At 41.1% G+C, this 18,128-nt stretch overlaps 1 protein-coding gene across 2 annotated transcripts in view; it reads right to left on the minus strand.

Annotated features, from left to right (window-relative positions):
* Positions 1-315: 315 nt before the first annotated feature.
* FUT10 (fucosyltransferase 10) overlaps positions 316-18,128 on the minus strand; it is an 85,187-nt gene continuing 67,374 nt past the window's right edge. For both annotated transcript variants that reach the window (XM_026508400.4, XM_044387511.3), the window contains one exon: positions 316-11,495. In XM_026508400.4, coding sequence (XP_026364185.1) covers positions 11,271-11,495 — 225 coding nt within the window. In that variant the 3' untranslated portion in view covers positions 316-11,270. The remainder of the gene's footprint in view (positions 11,496-18,128) is intronic.

An 18,128-nucleotide genomic window follows, 5' to 3' on the forward strand; every position in this document is an offset into this window, starting at 1 on the left:
GCCTGCTTCTTCCTCTCCCACTCCCCTGCTGTGTTCCCTCTCTCGCTGGCTGTCTCTCTGTCACATAAATAAATAAAATCTTTTAAAAATTAATTAATTATTAACTAAAGATAGATAAGAAATAAAGGCAATATGTGATTCTCAATTGGATCTTGAATTAAACAGAAAAAAGAAACTGCAATAACTCATCATTTGTGCAGTTGGGAAACAGTGAATATGGAATGTGTATTAAATATCATTGTATCAGTGTTTCGTTTCTTGGATTTGATCATGGGATTGTGGTTATTCAGAAGAATGTCCTTCACAGAAGGGGGGTGATGTTTGCAACTTTCTTTTTTTTTAATTCCAGTATAGTTAACATACAATGTAATATTAGTTTCGGATGTACAATATGGTGATTCACTAATTCCATACATCAGCCAGTGCTCATCACAAGTGCACTCCTTAATCCCCATCACCATAGCACCGTCTTCCCACCCGCCTCTCCTCTGGTAACCATCAGTTTGTTTTCAGTAGTTAGGAGTCTGTTTCTTGACTTGTCCCTATCTTTTCCCCCTCTTTACACCTTTGTTTTGTTTCTTAAATTTAAATGAGTGAAATCGTATGGTATTTGTCTTTCTCTGATTTATTTCACTTAGAATTATACTCTCTAGCTCCATCCATGTCATTGCAAATGGCAAGATTTCATTTTTATGGCTGAATAATATTCCCTGGTGTATATATACTGCATTTTATCTGTTCACCTATCAGTACACACTGGGGCTACCTCCATAGTTTGCTGTTGTAAATAATGCCGCTATGAACATCGGGGTGCATGTAACCCTTTGAATCAGCATTCTTGTAGTTTGGGGGTAATTACCCTGTAGCTCAATCACTGGCTCATAGGGTAGTTCTCTTTTTAACTTTTTGAGAAACCTCCATACTATTTTCCAGAGTGGCTGCACCAGTTCGCGTTCCCCACAACAGTGCACGAGGGTTCCCCTTGCTCCACGTCCTCAGCAACACTTGTTGTTTCTTGTGTTATTGATTTTAGCCATTCTGACAGGTGTGAGGTGATACCTCATTGTGGTTTTGATTTGTATTTCCCTGGTGATGAGTGATGCTGAGCATCTTTTCATGTGTCTGTTGGCATCTGGATGTCTCCTTTGGAGAAATGTCTGTTCCTGTCTCCTGCCCGTTTTTAAATTGGATTATTTGGCTTTTGGGTGTTGAGTTTTACAAATTCTTTATATACTTTGGATACTAACCCTTTATCAGATATATAACTTGCAAATATCTTCTCCCATTCTATAGGCTGCCTTTTAGTTTTGTTGTTTCCTTCACTGTGCAGAAGCTTTTTATTTTGATGCAGTCCCAATAGTTTACTTTTGCTTTTGTTTCCTTTGCCTCAGGAGACTTAGCTAGAAAAATGTTGCTATGCCTGATGTCATGCTATACCGTATGCTGTACCTTACTGCCTGTGCTCTCTTCTAGGATTTTATTGTTGCAGGTTTCATGTTTCGGTCTTTAATTCATTTTGAGTTTATTTTTGTATATGGTGTAAGAAAGTGGGCCAGTTTCATTCTTGTGCATTTAGCTGACCAGTTTTCCCAACACCATTCACTAAGAGACTGTCTTTTTTCCCATTGGATAGTCTTTCCTGCTTTGTCAAAGACTAATGGGCCATATATTTGCAGGTTTATTTCCAGGTTTCTATTCTGTTCCATTGATCTATGTGTCTATTTTTGCGCCAGCACCCTACTGTTTTGATTACTACAGCTTTGTAATATAACTCGAAGTCTGGAATTGTGATACCTCCAGTTTTGTTTTTGCTTTTCCAGATTGTTCTGGCTATTTGGAGTCTTTTGTGGTTCCATACAAATTTTAGGATTGTTTGTTCTAGTTCTGTGAAAGATGCTGTTGGTATTTTGATAGGGATTGCATTGAATCTGAGATTGCTTTGGGCAGTACAAACATTTTAATAATATTTGTTCTTCCAATCCATGAGCATGGAAATTCTTTCCATTTCTTTCTCTCGTCTTCAATTTCTTTCATCAGTGCCATATAGTTTTCAGAGTACAGGTCTTTCACCTTTTTGGATTACAAGCTGCATTGCTAGGTATCTTATTTTTGGTGAAATTGTAAATGGTATTGTTTCCCTTTTTTTTTTTTTTCTACTTTCTACTTAGGATTATACTCTTTCTACTGCTTCATTGTTAGTGTATAGGAACGCAACAGATTTCTGCACATTGGTTTTGTATCCGGTGACTACTGAACTCATGTATCAATTCTAGTAGCTATTTTGGTGGATTCTTTAAGGTTTTCATATCATCTGCAAGTAGTGAAAGTTTTACTTCTTCCTTATCAGTTTGGATGACTTCTATTTCACAGCTTACTTTCAAATGGGAAAAAAAGGAAGAAAGGAAGGAAGGAGAAGAGAAAGGAAGGAAGGAAGGAAGGAAGGAAGGAAGGAAGGAAGGAAGGAAGGAAGGAAGGAAGGAAGAGGTAAAGCAAATGTGGCAAAATATAGGAGCTGGTGAACGTACCTGAAGAAATGTCGAGTGCTAATGATACTATTCTTTTTTTTTTTTTTAAAGATTTTATTTATTTATTTGACAGAGATAGAGACAGCCAGCGAGAGAGGGAACACAAGCAGGGGGAGTGGGAGAGGAAGAAGCAGGCTCATAGTGGAGGAGCCTGACTTGGGGCTCGATCCTGCAATGCCGGGATCACGCCCTGAGCCGAAGGCAGACGCTTAACCGCTGCGCCACCCAGGCGCCCCTAATGATACTATTCTTACCAGTCTTCTACACTTCTAAAATTTCGTCAAAATAAGATGTGTGGGAAAACAAGTTCTGTAAGATGAGGAGGGAGAGTCTCCAAGTCTCAGTGATTTTCAAGAGTCCACAGCACCTGTTCTACTCAAATTTCCACTTCTTCCTCTAATTGGTTTTTGATTTTTCCATAACGAAGGTATTTGAAAGTGCTACCTTTTCCAAGCACAAAAAAATTCCTTCCTTCCTCCAGAACAAAGGGGACCCAATTGCCTTAACCTTGCTGCCTATAAACCAATTGACCAAAAGGTCCTTGCTGGGGCACAGATCTTCTCTACCCAGGACACAGGGAGGCCTCGACCACTGAAGAAGCAAAGCTTGAATAATGGCTTCTGTCGACTTACGCATGTTTAAAATGTCACCCCACCATGATTAAACAGAGTTGTCTTGTATTTCGTATTATAAAAGCAGGAGAGAAAACGATCTACCTCAAATGGGTATTGTAGCAACTACGTGCCATTACACAGGACAGTATCCAGCGGTGCCTAGCCTCAACGACACTAATAACATTTTCCTCCCCCCAGCCCCCCGAGCTCAGAGACAGTTTTGGAACACAGCGGTGCTAAAATGCCCGTTGCCACCTACATTCCCTACGGCAAGGAGGACCACACATCCCAGTTTATGTCGATTGTCCCGGCTTAATTTTTTTTTAGTTTTATTTATTTGTTTGTCAGAGAGAGAGAGAGCGGCCACAAGCAAGGAGAGCAGCAGGCAGAGGGAGAAGCAGGCTCCCTGCTGAGCATGGAGCCCGATGTGGGACTCGATTCCAGGACCCTGGGATCATGACCTGAGCTGAAGGCAGACGCTTAACGGCTGAGCCACGCAGGCGTCCCTGTCCTGGCTTAAGTAATAGCTCCCCCTTTCACTCTCAACAGTGTCCCAGTTTGGACAATAAACCATAAGGCCACCAACCTATCACAGTCTTTCCAGAAAACATACGCTGCTGAAAGGCACAGGGAGCGGCATCATCCTTCTGAATAAAGATGACCAAAATATATATTCAATGGCGTCCCTACAGCTACAGCAACAATCAACAAACAAATAAGGAGGGGACATCAGAGGTTTCCTTTTCGTGGCTCCTGCTCCACCACCCCCAGGCTGACTTCACACTGAGGCTTGTGTTAGACCACAGAAACGGTCTAGAAAGAGACATAGAAGACATCTGTGATGATACTTCACTCCTAAAAGATGCTCGTCGCAGTGACCTGCATTTTCTCAGACTAACAAATAATATTATTTCAGTGGTGAAAGGAGTCTTACTAATGGTGTGTGAACTATACACACGATGACTGAATACAGCTTGTGAGATAAAACTTCTCCAGGCGCTATGACTAAGTAAAAGCTGACCGGCCCCAGCCCCTGGACTTAAGGTGAACAGACGCGGTTTAGACAGGGCAGCCCGGCTTGCCCAGTGGGCCCGCCATCTTTATTGCCAATCCCCAGTCACAGTCCTTAATTCTTGCCAGAAATCACCCGATGTTGACCAAGGAAATGCCCCCTCTTCTGAGGCACAAGAATAAAACCATGGAGTAAAGAATGAAAAGAATAGAGAAAAGATTTGCTTCTAGACTTGCCAACTCATTTTAAACTTGAACTCTTAGTACTTTTAACACATCTTCTCAAAATAGCATGTTTAATACACTATCGATATAACCCATTTATATCACATCTCATGTTTCAGCTGTGGTGGTAGGGAGTCAGGAGGTAAATTCCGTCCCATGGGGCTCTTGCAAAATAAAGAAATAAAGCTTCCAGGCAGTGGTTTGTATTCGGCGAACTCATTTCCGTTCTCATTCCTCTACTAGAACCAGAATGTCAGCTCGAAGGTAGCAGGGGCTTTGTCAGTTCCATTCACTGCTGGACCCCATGGCCCAGAATAATTCCTGGCACATAGTAAGTGCTCAGTAAAACTGTATTCAACACATTAATAAATTCCAGGCAGCCTGACATTCTGAGTCACCCAAATAATGATCATTTTGATATATTTTTAAAATATTTTTCTTGTTCCTTAATCCATTTTTTTCTTTTCCCTCCATGAAAGCTCTCATTACCTTTTATCTTACCCCAATTTCCAAGGAGGTAATCAATAATTTTTAAAAATCTCCCACTAGAAGTTCCATTTTCCTAATGGAAATTTCCAACTAAAAAAAAATTTTTTTTTAATTTTTTAAAAAATTGCTCTCTCTCCAGTATTTGATACCCTCTTTTCCTTTCTCAGAATTATAAAAACAAACTAATAAACTAAAAACACTCTTACACATCATCATCTCAGTCTACATTCAGTGTCAAAAGCAGCATTTGTTAGTATCACCACCAATTGCATCAGGACAGTTTCTAAGCATCCAGAAGTTGTCAAGCTCAAAGTGGTGGAAATCAGTTTTCCAAAATCCTAACTTTCACTTGAAAGCTGAAATGTTATCATGGGCAACAACTTCGATTAGTTTTCTTAAAGTGACAGGCTCACTTTATTTTCATGAAGATGACTGACAAAAACCCAAGTCTGGATATCCATAGTTTGCTAGAGGCTCTTTTGAGTAAAAAAGGTGTTACATGAAAAAGGTCCTAGATGAGCTCACAACTCAAACAATCACACAAGTGCTTTTCCTTGTAATTCTTACTGAGCTTTGGTACATAGAAGCGACATATATACTCCCCATTTTGTCACACACAATATTAAAAAGACATGGACTCAAAGATCAAGGTTTAATAAAATTAATCATTTGTATTGCTTCCTCAGGACATTTTTAAATAAAACTGGCTTTTCTTTTTTCCCGTGTGACTTACTAGATGAGTGCCCATAGTCATGTTTACTCTATAAGAAGCAAGTTATGTTAGGCTGATTTCAAAGGCTCCTGTGAAAAGATAATGCCCCTGACTCAAAACCCTTAATATCACCCCCACCTACCTTGATGGCCTTTAAGTTTCTTTAATGACCTATTCAATCAGGGTTTTTTAAAGATTTTATTTATTTATTTGATAGAGAGCAGGAAATCACAAGCAGGAGGAGGGGCAGAGGGAGAAGGAGAAGCAGACTCCCCACTGAGCAGGGAGCCCAACGAGGGACTCGATCCCAGGACCCTGGGATCACGACCTGAGCCGAAGGCAGTTGCTTAACCAACTGAGCCACCCAGGCATCCCCAGTTTGTTTTTTTTTAATTAAGGAGTTTGTGATAGTAAAATTCCAAATATCTATAATGGCCTATTTGGGCTGGTTGTACAACCATTTCTGGTAAGCTAGGTTGGATGATGTGGCCATAGTTTGCACGAGAAATAAAATAGGGAATGAAAGTTTGACCTAATGCTCAAAACACCCTTGGAGGAATTAATCAGCGTGCAACTCTGATTCATTTCAGAAGTGTCAGACAGCTCAACTGCTCGTGTCAGTGGTTCCAGAGGGACCCAAAGGAACACGGACAGATATTTGGGAAGAAGCCTCAGGAAGGTGAAAGGAGATTTCTGTGGATCATGACTGGTCACACCCCTCACGGATACAGCCACATCGACTGACCACGGCTTGGCCGGTAAGCCCAATGCGTTGAGAAGATAAAAATCACGGAGCGTCACTCCCCACACCTCTGCCTGTGCCCATCTTCTTAATAATACCCCCCACCAGGATTGCTAATTTAATGGGTTAGACCCCACTATTGATGGACCATATTTTATGGTGACTGTGACTTAAAAGCGGGCTCCCATGCGTTGCATTCATATTCTCGCATCAATATGTATGAAGAGCAAAATGGGCTTGTCTCCCAGAAGTCCTGAGCAGGCTCCTCCTCTTTTCTTCTTTTTTGATTTCAGTTAACATGTAAACTTATTACTTGTAAGGGGCAGGACCTCCAGACCTGGTCACCTTTCTCTTCTCTCTCATGGTCTGGGCACACCGAACAGGCTCCTCCCAAGATTGAGAATTGCAACATGGAAAGGCTTCTGCCAGAGGTCACTGCACTGGGTTTAGTTGGGTTTGCACAGCTACTATTAAAAAGGTTGTGGGATTCCCGTTATGCTGTTAGGAGCTTTGTGTAAAACTCCATTAGAAATCCCCTGGAGGGGGGCGCCTGGGTGGCACAGCGGTTGGGCGTCTGCCTTCGGCTCAGGGCGTGATCCCGGCGTTATGGGATCGAGCCCCACATCAGGCTCCTCCACTATGAGCCTGCTTCCTTCCTCTCCCACTCCCCCTGCTTGTGTTCCCTCTCTCGCTGGCTGTCTCTATCTCTGTCGAATAAATAAATAAAATCTTTCAAAAAAAAAAAAAAGAGAAAGAAAGAAATCCCCTGGAGGGGAGAGACAGTACAATCTGAGCATTCCTCAGCCCCTGGCTTTCATACCATCGTAATAGCACAAAGCCCTACCCAGAACCGTCATACCTCTCTCCCATGTCCGATTCACACCGACTAAGGTGCCCAGCCCAATGCCTATCTCACAACAAAAAACAGGTATCAGATAACTGGACGGAGAACTAAATGGAGTACCATCGCTGGTACTATCACTAGCCATTCCTTAATTATGCGCAAATCTCAGTCAAGGTCATCCCAAACAAAGGGTGATGGCCACAGAGAGCCGGAGCAGCCACAGCTTCCACGTAGAGAGTGAAGAATGAATACTGGCTTATTTACACTTCACAACCTCACAGTGTGGTTGGACATACAATAAGCTTTCCCTGGTGAGCAAACTGAAGCTCAGAAGGGCCAAATAACTTGGCCAAGGTACCATCTTTCTTTTTGCTTAAAGATTTATCTATTTGAGAGCCAGCACGAGGAGGAGGGGAAGAGAGAGCGGGGGAGAGAATCTCCAGCAGACTCCCCGTTGAGCGCAGAGCCCAGCACAGGCTCCACCCCATGACCCTGAGATCACGAGCTGAGCTGAAATCAAGAGTCTGACGCTTAACTGACTGAGCCACCCAGGCAACCCCAAGATATCATCTTTAGATGGCATACTGGAGAGTGGGGACTAAAACCAGGTCTTCTTATTCTGGAGTCATGGTTCACAGTTCAATTTTCCAAGTTTTGTAAGCATTTTTATTTCTGTAATCGGAAGAAAATAAAGATATATGTTGATAAGAATTATGCAGTAAAGACAGTATCACTAATGACAAGAACGAAAATGAAAACAAAGAAAAGAACTTCCCTAAAGAAGGGTAAGAAAGCGCTTTACAGAACATTCTGGATTGCAAAGTTCTTTGAAACATAAACTGACCACCATTACCCTCGGTCTGTTAACTTCTACATTTTATACTTTGAAGATTCCAAGAAAGACATAGGTCATTTATGTAGATTTGTACCTACGATGCCTCAGATAATACCATTCACTGAAAACTAACTCTCCACTGGATCCCCCTAATGCTTTGTCATCCTTAGCAGGAATTACAAGCTACACTAACGGTTTTTTTAAACGCACAGCACAACACTGGGCATTTCAGGTTCAGGTCTGCGCTGTGCTTGGACTCGTACAGTGTCCATAGATATTAGGCTAGTTCTCCCATGCGTAATCTACAGTGTGCGAGTCAAAGCAAGGACGTTCATTTTTGCTTATGTCTCCTACTTCTCAGTGGTGCACACAACACTGTCTGCATTCAAACTCTTACTAATAATGACAATAATCTCAATTGTTACCGGAATCTAGCTCCTAATAGCAACAAAGAAGCAGGTCCACAATCAGGTTCTGAAATGTTGTAACTGCTACATGATCACTGGTCAAAGTTATCTCATTTTCAGGTGAAGATGTGAAGACTATTGACTAGCATTAGTGAGCCCTTTCTTCAACATTTCTGAGAAGGTTTCTATCCACCTCGTCATATCACTTAGAAAAGCGGTCTCAGAAAAATCCAAGCAAAACGTATTGACACCCTACACAGAACGCTGCATCACACCAAGTCCTTCCCAGCCGTGAGCCATTCCTCACAGCAGCCCCGTGGGACAGGACTCTCTTAATCATAGCTCACAAATGGAATCAGGGGGGTAAAGAGAAAGGTGTGGTCTCATGGGATCAATGGATACCATGTCACTGAGGGGACTTACATGGAATTCAAAACTGACAGCTCCCCATTTGCAGATAAGAATGCTGCTACAGTGGGGCCATGTCTCTCACTCCATGACAGCAATTATCTTAGACGAGGGTACCATCTCATTAATAAAAAGCCTATTACAGAAGACGCATGCGCAAAACAAAAAATATGAATAATAAAGTCTCAAATCTACAGGTACTCAAAGAACCCCAAAGAACTTTTGAATTATTTTCTCTGAAACACACCCCATTTTCAATCCCACAGAATTCCCTCTCCTCCATCGTCTTCCCCGACAAGATGTTTATGCCCCATTAAACGATCAATTATTTCATTTCACTAAGTTTGTTCAGGGCTCCATACTTCAAAAATGTTCAGGCAGAATTTTGTCTACGGAGTCTTGATGAAGAACCAAGATAGGTGCGCCTGGGTGGCACAGCGGTTAAGCGTCTGCTTTCGGCTCAGGGCGTGATCCCGGCGTTCTGGGATCAAGCCCCACATCAGGCTCCTCTGCTATGAGCCTGCTTCTTCCTCTCCCACTCCCCCTGCTTGTGTTCCCTCTCTCGCTGGCTGTCTCTATCTCTGTCGAATAAATAAATAAAATCTTTAAAAAAAAAAAAAGAACCAAGATAGAACAAAACTACATGCAATGTGGAGGTTTAAAACATACGCACAGCATATGAGCACTGAGTATTTGCTTAAGGCATCTATGGAGACCGAGAGCTATCAGATAATACCTCACCAGATGCACAAATCACATTCTGGGCTTTTTACGAAGAGTACGACAACCAAACTCATTTAATATACAATTTAAAATCTGGTCTGTAACAAACAATCCCCCTTTCCAATGCTTTCCCTTTGGATATTATCAGAAAAAAAAAAAATGGTAGAGATAACCCACTTTCTATCCCTAATACCACCCAAGAAGTATGCTTCTTCCTCCAAAGAGCTTTCTTCCCTTGAAAACCATGCAGTGGCTCTAAAAGATTTGCTCCTGGCTGAGTAAAAACATCTACAAAATTAAACTTCTTAATTTTGATAAACAAAGAACATTATATAGGAAAGAACTTCAATGACCAGCCCAATCGCTCTTTTTTTTAGGTACAAAAACTAAGGCCCAAGGAAGTTAAGAGAGTTGTACTAAATCATATTCGGTTAATGGCAGAGCTGGGATTGAGAAAAACCCAGCCATAGAACCTTCTCCCACCCAGCAATGTGACCTTGCTTGCTCCTGAAAGAATGTACTGGTTTCAGCAGAACCAGAGAGCGCGCTACTCACAAAGAGATTGTGCGTGGCTGACACGTGAAGGCCCTGGCCTGGGATCAACGGGGAGCTGGCACCACGGGGGCCATCCTGAGTTGCACCCCCATGCCACCTCGGGGACACGAGAGTCAGGGACTCTGTCTGTCCTCAGGGGCTGACGCCTTTCCACGATAAGCAGCACCAAAGTCAGGACACGTCTGGTGGCAAAGGCCTTAGGATCCCTAAAAGCCTCCCCAGCCTCACATGGGGACAGAACGCGAGCCCGTGTTTTCTCCTTGTCTTTCACGGAGCTCCAGCGGAAGCTCCCGACGGGACAGCCGAAACTGCTCTGTGCAGGATCAGAAATGACAGGGAATGCTCACCCACAGAGTCGGCCGCCCACCATTACAGGCTGTGCCTAAGAAAAGACAGATCGCCTTCAACACAACCCGAGTTCCCGGGGGCCATTCACTTCCACTCTCACATCAATCGAAGGGTACGGGGTGTCCAGCCTGGGTCACACGATCATTATTCTGCTGGGCAAGATAAAGGACCATTGAGAACATCTCACTGTTCAAAGCACACAAGGAAGAGGCACATCTTCATGGTGCGGGGGGGAGTGGGGAAGGAGGCCGGGCAAGAGGAGAAGAAGAAAGAGGTAGTAAGAGTAAGGAGAAGGCAGACAGGCATACGTTCTTCTGACTTGAAGAGAAAGAGCAGATAAAATTCGCCCAGCTTTTATTACTCACTTACATCCCCGGAAACCAACAGATGGAATCTCTCATTGCCAAGTTCTACTGCATTTCGTGTCCATGCTCAGCATCGGGACACTGGGCTGGCCAGATACTAACAAACTGCAGACAGTGAGGTGAGTATCGAGAATCCACAGCTCCACCCTCTGCCTCCGTTGCAGGGAGGGACGCGCTCACGCCACACGAGCGGAGTTTCCACAAGAGGCGGCAGGTGCATCGGTCCAGACATGTCAATGGAAGGCGACCGTAAGAAATATTTACTTTTTTAGTATAAAAAATAGCGAGCTGACCCCTGAGGGTACTTCACATCCACTATCTGAGAGGGCTCATGATAAGTACCACAGCAATGATTCCTTATCCTAAAGGACAGTCAACAACGGAGCTATGACATTCGTGTATTAAGGCAACCTACAAAACAAACCTCGAGAGAGCTCTAGTCTGTATCATTCTGATACTTTGAGAAATCAGTCCTTGAATACCAGGGCCCAAAACTCTTGAGCTGAAAAATTTGTATTCCTATCAACCAGCCACCTTAGCGCCTGGGCTTCTCTCTTGGATTGCTCGAAGCTGGGTATCCACATCTCCCGCAAAGAGCTCCAGCGCGGAGCCAGAGGCGAGAAAGCGAACGCTGCAGGCTCCGGGCAACTCAAGTGGGTCACGTCGGCCTTCCATGTTTTGGGTGGGAAGCCCTGTGTTGAGAGAAAGGAAAAAAGAATTACAAATTTAAGGAAGCCAAGTCCTGGGTTCCTGCCTTAAGATGACAGAACCCCACATATACTTCTCCTTTTAAAGCAACTGTCTTCACTCCATAGTGACACGAATAGTCTCCTGCCAAATGTTTTCACGAAATTCCAGAACACAGGAAAGAAGGAAGAGATTCTACAGCCTGCCTGTGAAGAATAGTCTCATTCTGAGCATCGGCAGTTAGGATGGTTTTAGATCTCTTGACAGTAACACCGGAAGTTAAAAAGCAATGGTAAGACTAACTGATGAATGGGAACATTAATGGGTAAAACTTGAAGAAGAAAAAGAATACTGGCATAGCCTCAAAATATCTCCCCCCCAAATATTTATTCGTTAGACATAAGTCCACAAGTTGTTTGATACTCCTCTCTCAAGAAGGTGGAGCTGAATTCCTCTTCCTTTTTAGCATGGCCTGGACTTAGTGACTCGCTTAATGGAAAGGGAAAACTAGTAAACTCACAGAGAAAACCTAGCAGATGCCACTTTAACTAAATGATCAAAGTTAACATCACCAGCAATAGGTCACATTGATATGATGCGTCCCCTGATATGGTGTGAAGAGAAGTGCCCTTTTACGGGGCGCCTGGGTGGCTCAGTCGTTAAGCATCTGCCTTCAGCTCAGGGAGTGATCCCAGGGTCCTGGGATCGAGCCCCACATTGGGCTCCCAGCTCCACTGGGAAGCCCGCTTCTTCCTCTCCCACTCCCCCTGCTTGTGTTCCCTCTCTCACTGGCCGTCTCTCTCTCTCTGTCAAATAAAATAAATAAAATCTTAAAAAAAAAAAAAAAAAGAAGTAGTGCCCTTTCACCATTGCAGTAATAGTCCCCCAAATCCATAGCCTACGTTTTAACATGAGAAGACAGCAGACAAATCCATGCAGGGACGGTGTACAAAAATATCGACCAGTGCTCTTCCAAAGTATCAAAGTTCTTAAAAATAAGGAAACTCAACCGCTGGTCACAGTTTGGAGAAGACTAGGAGACATGAGAGCTAATTTCAATTTGGTATCTTGGATTCGATCCTGGAACAAAGGATAACAAAGGATGTTAGTAGAAAAACTGGTGAAATATGACTAAAGTCTGCAGGTCAGTTAAGAGCAGTGGGCCAACATTAATTTCTCAAGTGTTGAGGAATGTATCATGGCCATGTACAATGTTAATAATAGGGTAGGCCAGGTGCAGGGTGGACAGGAACTCTGTACTATCTTCGTAACTCTTCTGTCAATCTAAAATCATTTCAAAACTAAAGGTCTTTTAAAAGGCAATGCAAAATGCCTCCAAATTCTAAGAAAAGTGGGTAGTTTACACTCAGCTAGACTATTGCTTAAATGTTAAAGTATAATGAAGACATTTCAGACACCCACACGTATCCCTTCTCGGGAAGCTGTACAAGGATAGGCTCAAACAAAAGAGCAAAACTAGGGAAAAGGGAGACAAGCACACAAGAGATGTGTCAGAAAAAGATAAGAAAGGGAAATCCCCAAGTGCTGGGGCAGGGAGCTCTCAGGCTGGTGGTCCACGCAAGGTGAAGAGGGCAGCCGGCCCACTGGGGAGGGTCAGAAGGCTCCGGGAGCAACTTCTGCAACAAGACGAAATGAACTGGATGCCTGGGAAATCTGAATATCTTCACAGGAGAGTTAAACGATCCACAGGAATTGACTGAGTGATACATACGTAGAAAAATGATCAAACAAGAAGGCAAATGAGAAGGAAACGAAAAGCTGTCCAGGCAAGGGAAACAAACCCCAGTACACCACATGGTTCATCTCAGAAGAGCACTGCACAGTCGTGATCACATGAACACTGGACATCAAAAAAAAGAAAACAAAAGAGTGTAAAAACATGTTATTTAGAAACAATGAATAAATACCAAAATAATCAGCTAGACATGGTGGTAAGAGATTACCACTGGGGAGGGGGGAAAAGGGAAAGTAAAAGACTGCTCTTTTTTAAACTAACTTTCCAGAAGTATTGAATAGTTTAAGCTTGTACATATATATCTTTTTCTAAAAAAAATTTTAATATGAAGATAATAAGGTTTGTAATGTGTCAGATTTGTAATAGTTAGAATCTTCAACCATCAGGAATTTAGAAAGCAGAGTAGAAAAATCAATTTGGAAATACAATAATTTGGGTACCTACCTACGGTTGGATCAACATACTCTCTCTTTGTTAAACCTCCCATTAGAAGCATATTAGAGGATATTAGGGTGTAGCCTGAAAAAGAGATGACCTAGGATGCATATAAAGCTTTCTTCAAGCATCTGAAAGGACTCTAAGTAGAAGAGTGAATTAACATGTTTGGAAGAGGGACAAGGATACAGTTACCCAAATCCTCCCTGCTCTTGGGGACCACTGACAAATGATCATGGAGTTTGGCTTCCAAGGGCGTGGAACTAGAACAGAGTTTCTTTACGAAGACAACACTGAGCGCAGAGAACCAGAACACAAATCCAAAGAGCAAACCACTAGGAAACACTAATACTTAAAATCTTTTTTTTTTTTTTAATTTTTTTATTTATGAGATAGAGACAGCCAGCGAGAGAGGGAACACAAGCAGGGGGAGTGGGAGAGGAAGAAGCAGGCTCATAGCAGAAGAGCCTGATGTGGGGCTCGATCCCATAACGCCGGGACCACGCCCTGAGCCGAAGGCAGACGCTTAACCGCTGTGCCACCCAGGCGCCCCTAATACTTAAAATCTGAGCAGTCTAAACAACAATATAAAATGATACCCAAAAAAATTATTTTCAAAAAACCAAAGTAGGCTCAAAATTGGAGTTACTTTAGCCAGAGTTCACAGCTAGGTGGAGATTGTATTTGGAGCAAAAGCAGAACAGAATCAAGTAAGGAGGACCCAAAGTGATTACCATGAAAAACTTCTGAGAAGCCACTGCTCACATTTATTGACTGAGAGGTACAGAGGCAACTCCAACCCATTGAGTTAAAGAGTCAGAAGCAGGTAGCTAAGAAGGGACTATAGAAGGGAAAATGTGGGTTCAAAACAAAGAAAAATATAACTGCCAAAACTAACAAAAGATCAAATGGGCTGCCTTAAAAAATAATGAAATTGCCAACACCGGAAATGTTCCAAGATATTAGCGGATGACTTGTTCATGATACTTGAATCACCAGTCATCTGGTTGCCATACTGACCACATACCGTTGGATGGCCTTCCCAACCCTGACCTTGCATAACTGTTTATATGAGAAAGCCAGTAATAATACTCTGTTTCCTTGCCTGCCCACTCAAGAGTCCATTCAACCATGTACAACAAAGCTACTATCTGAGGTGGTACCACAAAGAAAAGAATCTTATGAAATGGGCTTTTAACTCGAGTGTTCTTGGAGAAATATTTCACCGTATGACCTGAAGGAAGTGTGTTTGATGAAATAGTTATGACATTTTAGAAGTAACTAAATTTCAGCATCCCAAATGGACTTTCCAGCTGGGGTTCTGGGCAGAAAAACAAGCTGTTTCTAAAGTATGATTAACAAATATTTTGTTTCCAAAGAGGACATGGCTCCTATTCTAACATTTAGGACAAAGTCAAATAATCTATAAATTCATAACTTTTCTTGAGCCCATCAGGGAACTGAAATCACACAGCAACCCAGTAAACTGAATTCCATAGTGACAAGACCCTCTAAGGAGAGATGGATACATGATCTGTTTTAACCTTTGACAGAACACAAGAGGAAGAGGTGGTCATCATACAAATAGGTAATAAGAAATGAGGGACGCCTGTGTGGCTCCGCTGTTAAGCGTCTGCCTTCAGCTCAGGTCATGATCCCAGGGTCCTGGGATCGAGCCCCGCATCGGACTCCCTGCTCGGTGGGAAGCCTGCTTCTCCCTCTCACACTCCCCTTGCTTGTGTTCCCCCTCTCGCTGTCTCTCTGTCAAATAAATAAATAAAATCTGAAAGAAAAAGAAAGAAAGAAAGAAAGAAAGAAAGAAAGAAAGAAAGAAAGAAAGAAAGAAATTAAGAAAGAAAGAAAGAAAAAGAAAGAAAGAAATCAGTTAAATTTTTCACAAATTCTTAAAGGTGACGTATGGGCTACCATGCTGGTTTGGAATCCCTATGAACCCCAGACACAAAACAAGAGTTCAAACCCACCCTAAAGCTCTTTCCCATGGACCTTCATCAGTTGCCCAGGAGGAAGATTAGGAGCAGAACAGAAGACTGAAAATATTTTAAACTGAATTAACATTAACATAATAATCTAAATTTGTAGGCCATAGCTCAAGCAGCGATTAGAGGAAGTCTAGAGCATTAAACATGTATATTATAAAAATATAAAAGTTTAAAATCAATGACCCAAGTTTCCACCTTAAATTTGAAAACAGCAAATTAAGTCCAAATTAAGAATAATTAAAATAATAAAGAACAGAAATCATTAATATATAAAGCAAAATTTAAAAAATAATCAATGAAAAATAATCAATTTGAATAGATCAATGAAATGGATAAACCTCTATTTAGATTAATCATTAAAAAAGACCGAAATTAATATAAGACACAGTGGAGGTGACTTTTAGATAGATACTAGACATTAAAAGAATAAAGGAATACTAATAATGGTATGCCAGTCAATTTCACAACTTAGATAAAATGAAAAAAAATATTCTTTATAAGACACAATCTACCAAAGTTCACTCAAAAAGAAATGAATAACTGGAATAGCTTCATATCTATTAAAAACAATTCGATTTATACTTAAAAACTGTCCCACAAGAAACAAACAAACACTTAGGTATTGATGATTTACTGGTAAATTCAACAAAATATGTAAGGAAAAAAATAATACCAAGTCTACACAAACTCTTTCAGAAAACACAAGAAAAGGGAACATGAGACCAGCATTACCATATAAGAAAACTAGCCAAGGCATTAGGAGAAAAATACAGAACAGTATACCTCATGAATGTAGATGCAAAAATTTCTAACAAAAATTTTAGCAATTCAAATCCAACAATAAGAAGAAGGATAATACATTATAACCAAGTGAAGTTTATCTCAGGAAAGCAAGGTCAGTTTAACCTTCAAAAATCATCACTATAACTCACCATTAAATAAACTAAAAAAGAAAAAAACATATGATCGTCTCAATGGATACAGAAAATCATTTGACAAATTCCGCATCCACTCATGATATAAAGCCTCATAAAAGTAGGAACAGAGGAAACGTTCTCGATTTGATAAAGGGCACCAACCAAAATCCTACAGTTGACATCATAAACAATGATGAAAAACAATGTTTTCTCTCTATGACAGGGAACAAGGTGAAATCATATGGTCCCAACAGTACTATTAAAAATTGTAATGAAGGTCTTAGTGCAGTACGGGGAAAAAAGAGAAGAAATAAAAGGCAAATAAATTGGAAGTCAGGATAAAATCATCTTTTTCTTTTTGTGTAAACGACATAATCATTTATGTAAAAAAAATCTTAAGAAATCTATAAAAAAGATACAGAATTAATCAGAGTAATTAACAAGGTTGTAGTCTATGAAGTCAACATACAAAATCAATTTTACTTCTATGTACTAGCAACAAACAATCAGAAAATAAAGTTTTTTTTAAGAATAGCATTTACTATTATATCAAAACATGTGAACTACCTAGGGATACATTTGACCAAAGTTATAAAAAACCTGTACACAATAAACTACAAAGTAATGTAGAGAAATTAAAGAAGACCTAAATAAATGGATAGATCTATCATTCTTATGGATTAAATGTCTCAATATTGTCAATTCTCCCCCAAATTAATACAAACACTCAACACAATCCCAATGAAAATGCTATCAAGCATTCTCATATAAACTGGCAAACTGACTCTAAAATTTATATGGAAAAGCAAAAGACCTAAAATGGTAAAAATAATTCTGAAAAAGAACCAAGTTGGAAGATTGACGCTATCTCATTCCAACACTTACTATGAAACTACAGTATGTAAATACAGGCATATTTACCAGTCTAGAAATTAACCCATATGTAAGGCCAATTGAGTTTTGAAAAAAAAGCCAAGGTAATGCAATCGTGAAAAAATGATCTTTCCAACAAATGATGCCAATACTACAGGACATTCAAATAACCAAACCTCACCTCTTACACCATGCTGCATTACAAAAATTAACTATAAGTGGACTATAGACCTACATGTCTGGCTGGACAAAATTTCTAGAATAAAACTGAAGCATATCTTAGTGACCCTGGGTTACACAAAGATTTTTAAACAGGACACAAAAAACTCAAATGATAAAAGAAAAAAATGATGAGCTGGACTTCATCAAAATTGCAAACTATACACTTCAAAAGATACTGTTAAGAAAATGGAAAGGGGCGCCTGGGTGGCACAGCGGTTAAGCGTCTGCCTTCGGCTCAGGGCGTGATCCCGGCGTTATGGGATCGAGCACCACATCAGGCTTCTCCGCTATGAGCCTGCTTCTTCCTCTCCCACTCCCCCTGCTTGTGATCCCTCTCTCGCTGGCTGTCTCTATCTCTGTCGAATAAATAAAAACAAAATCTTTAAAAAAAAAAAAAAAAAAGAAGAAGAAAGAAAGAAAAAAGAAAATGGAAAA

Source organism: Ursus arctos, unplaced genomic scaffold (genome assembly GCF_023065955.2).
Source record: "Ursus arctos isolate Adak ecotype North America unplaced genomic scaffold, UrsArc2.0 scaffold_27, whole genome shotgun sequence".
Lineage (NCBI taxonomy): Eukaryota > Metazoa > Chordata > Mammalia > Carnivora > Ursidae > Ursus > Ursus arctos.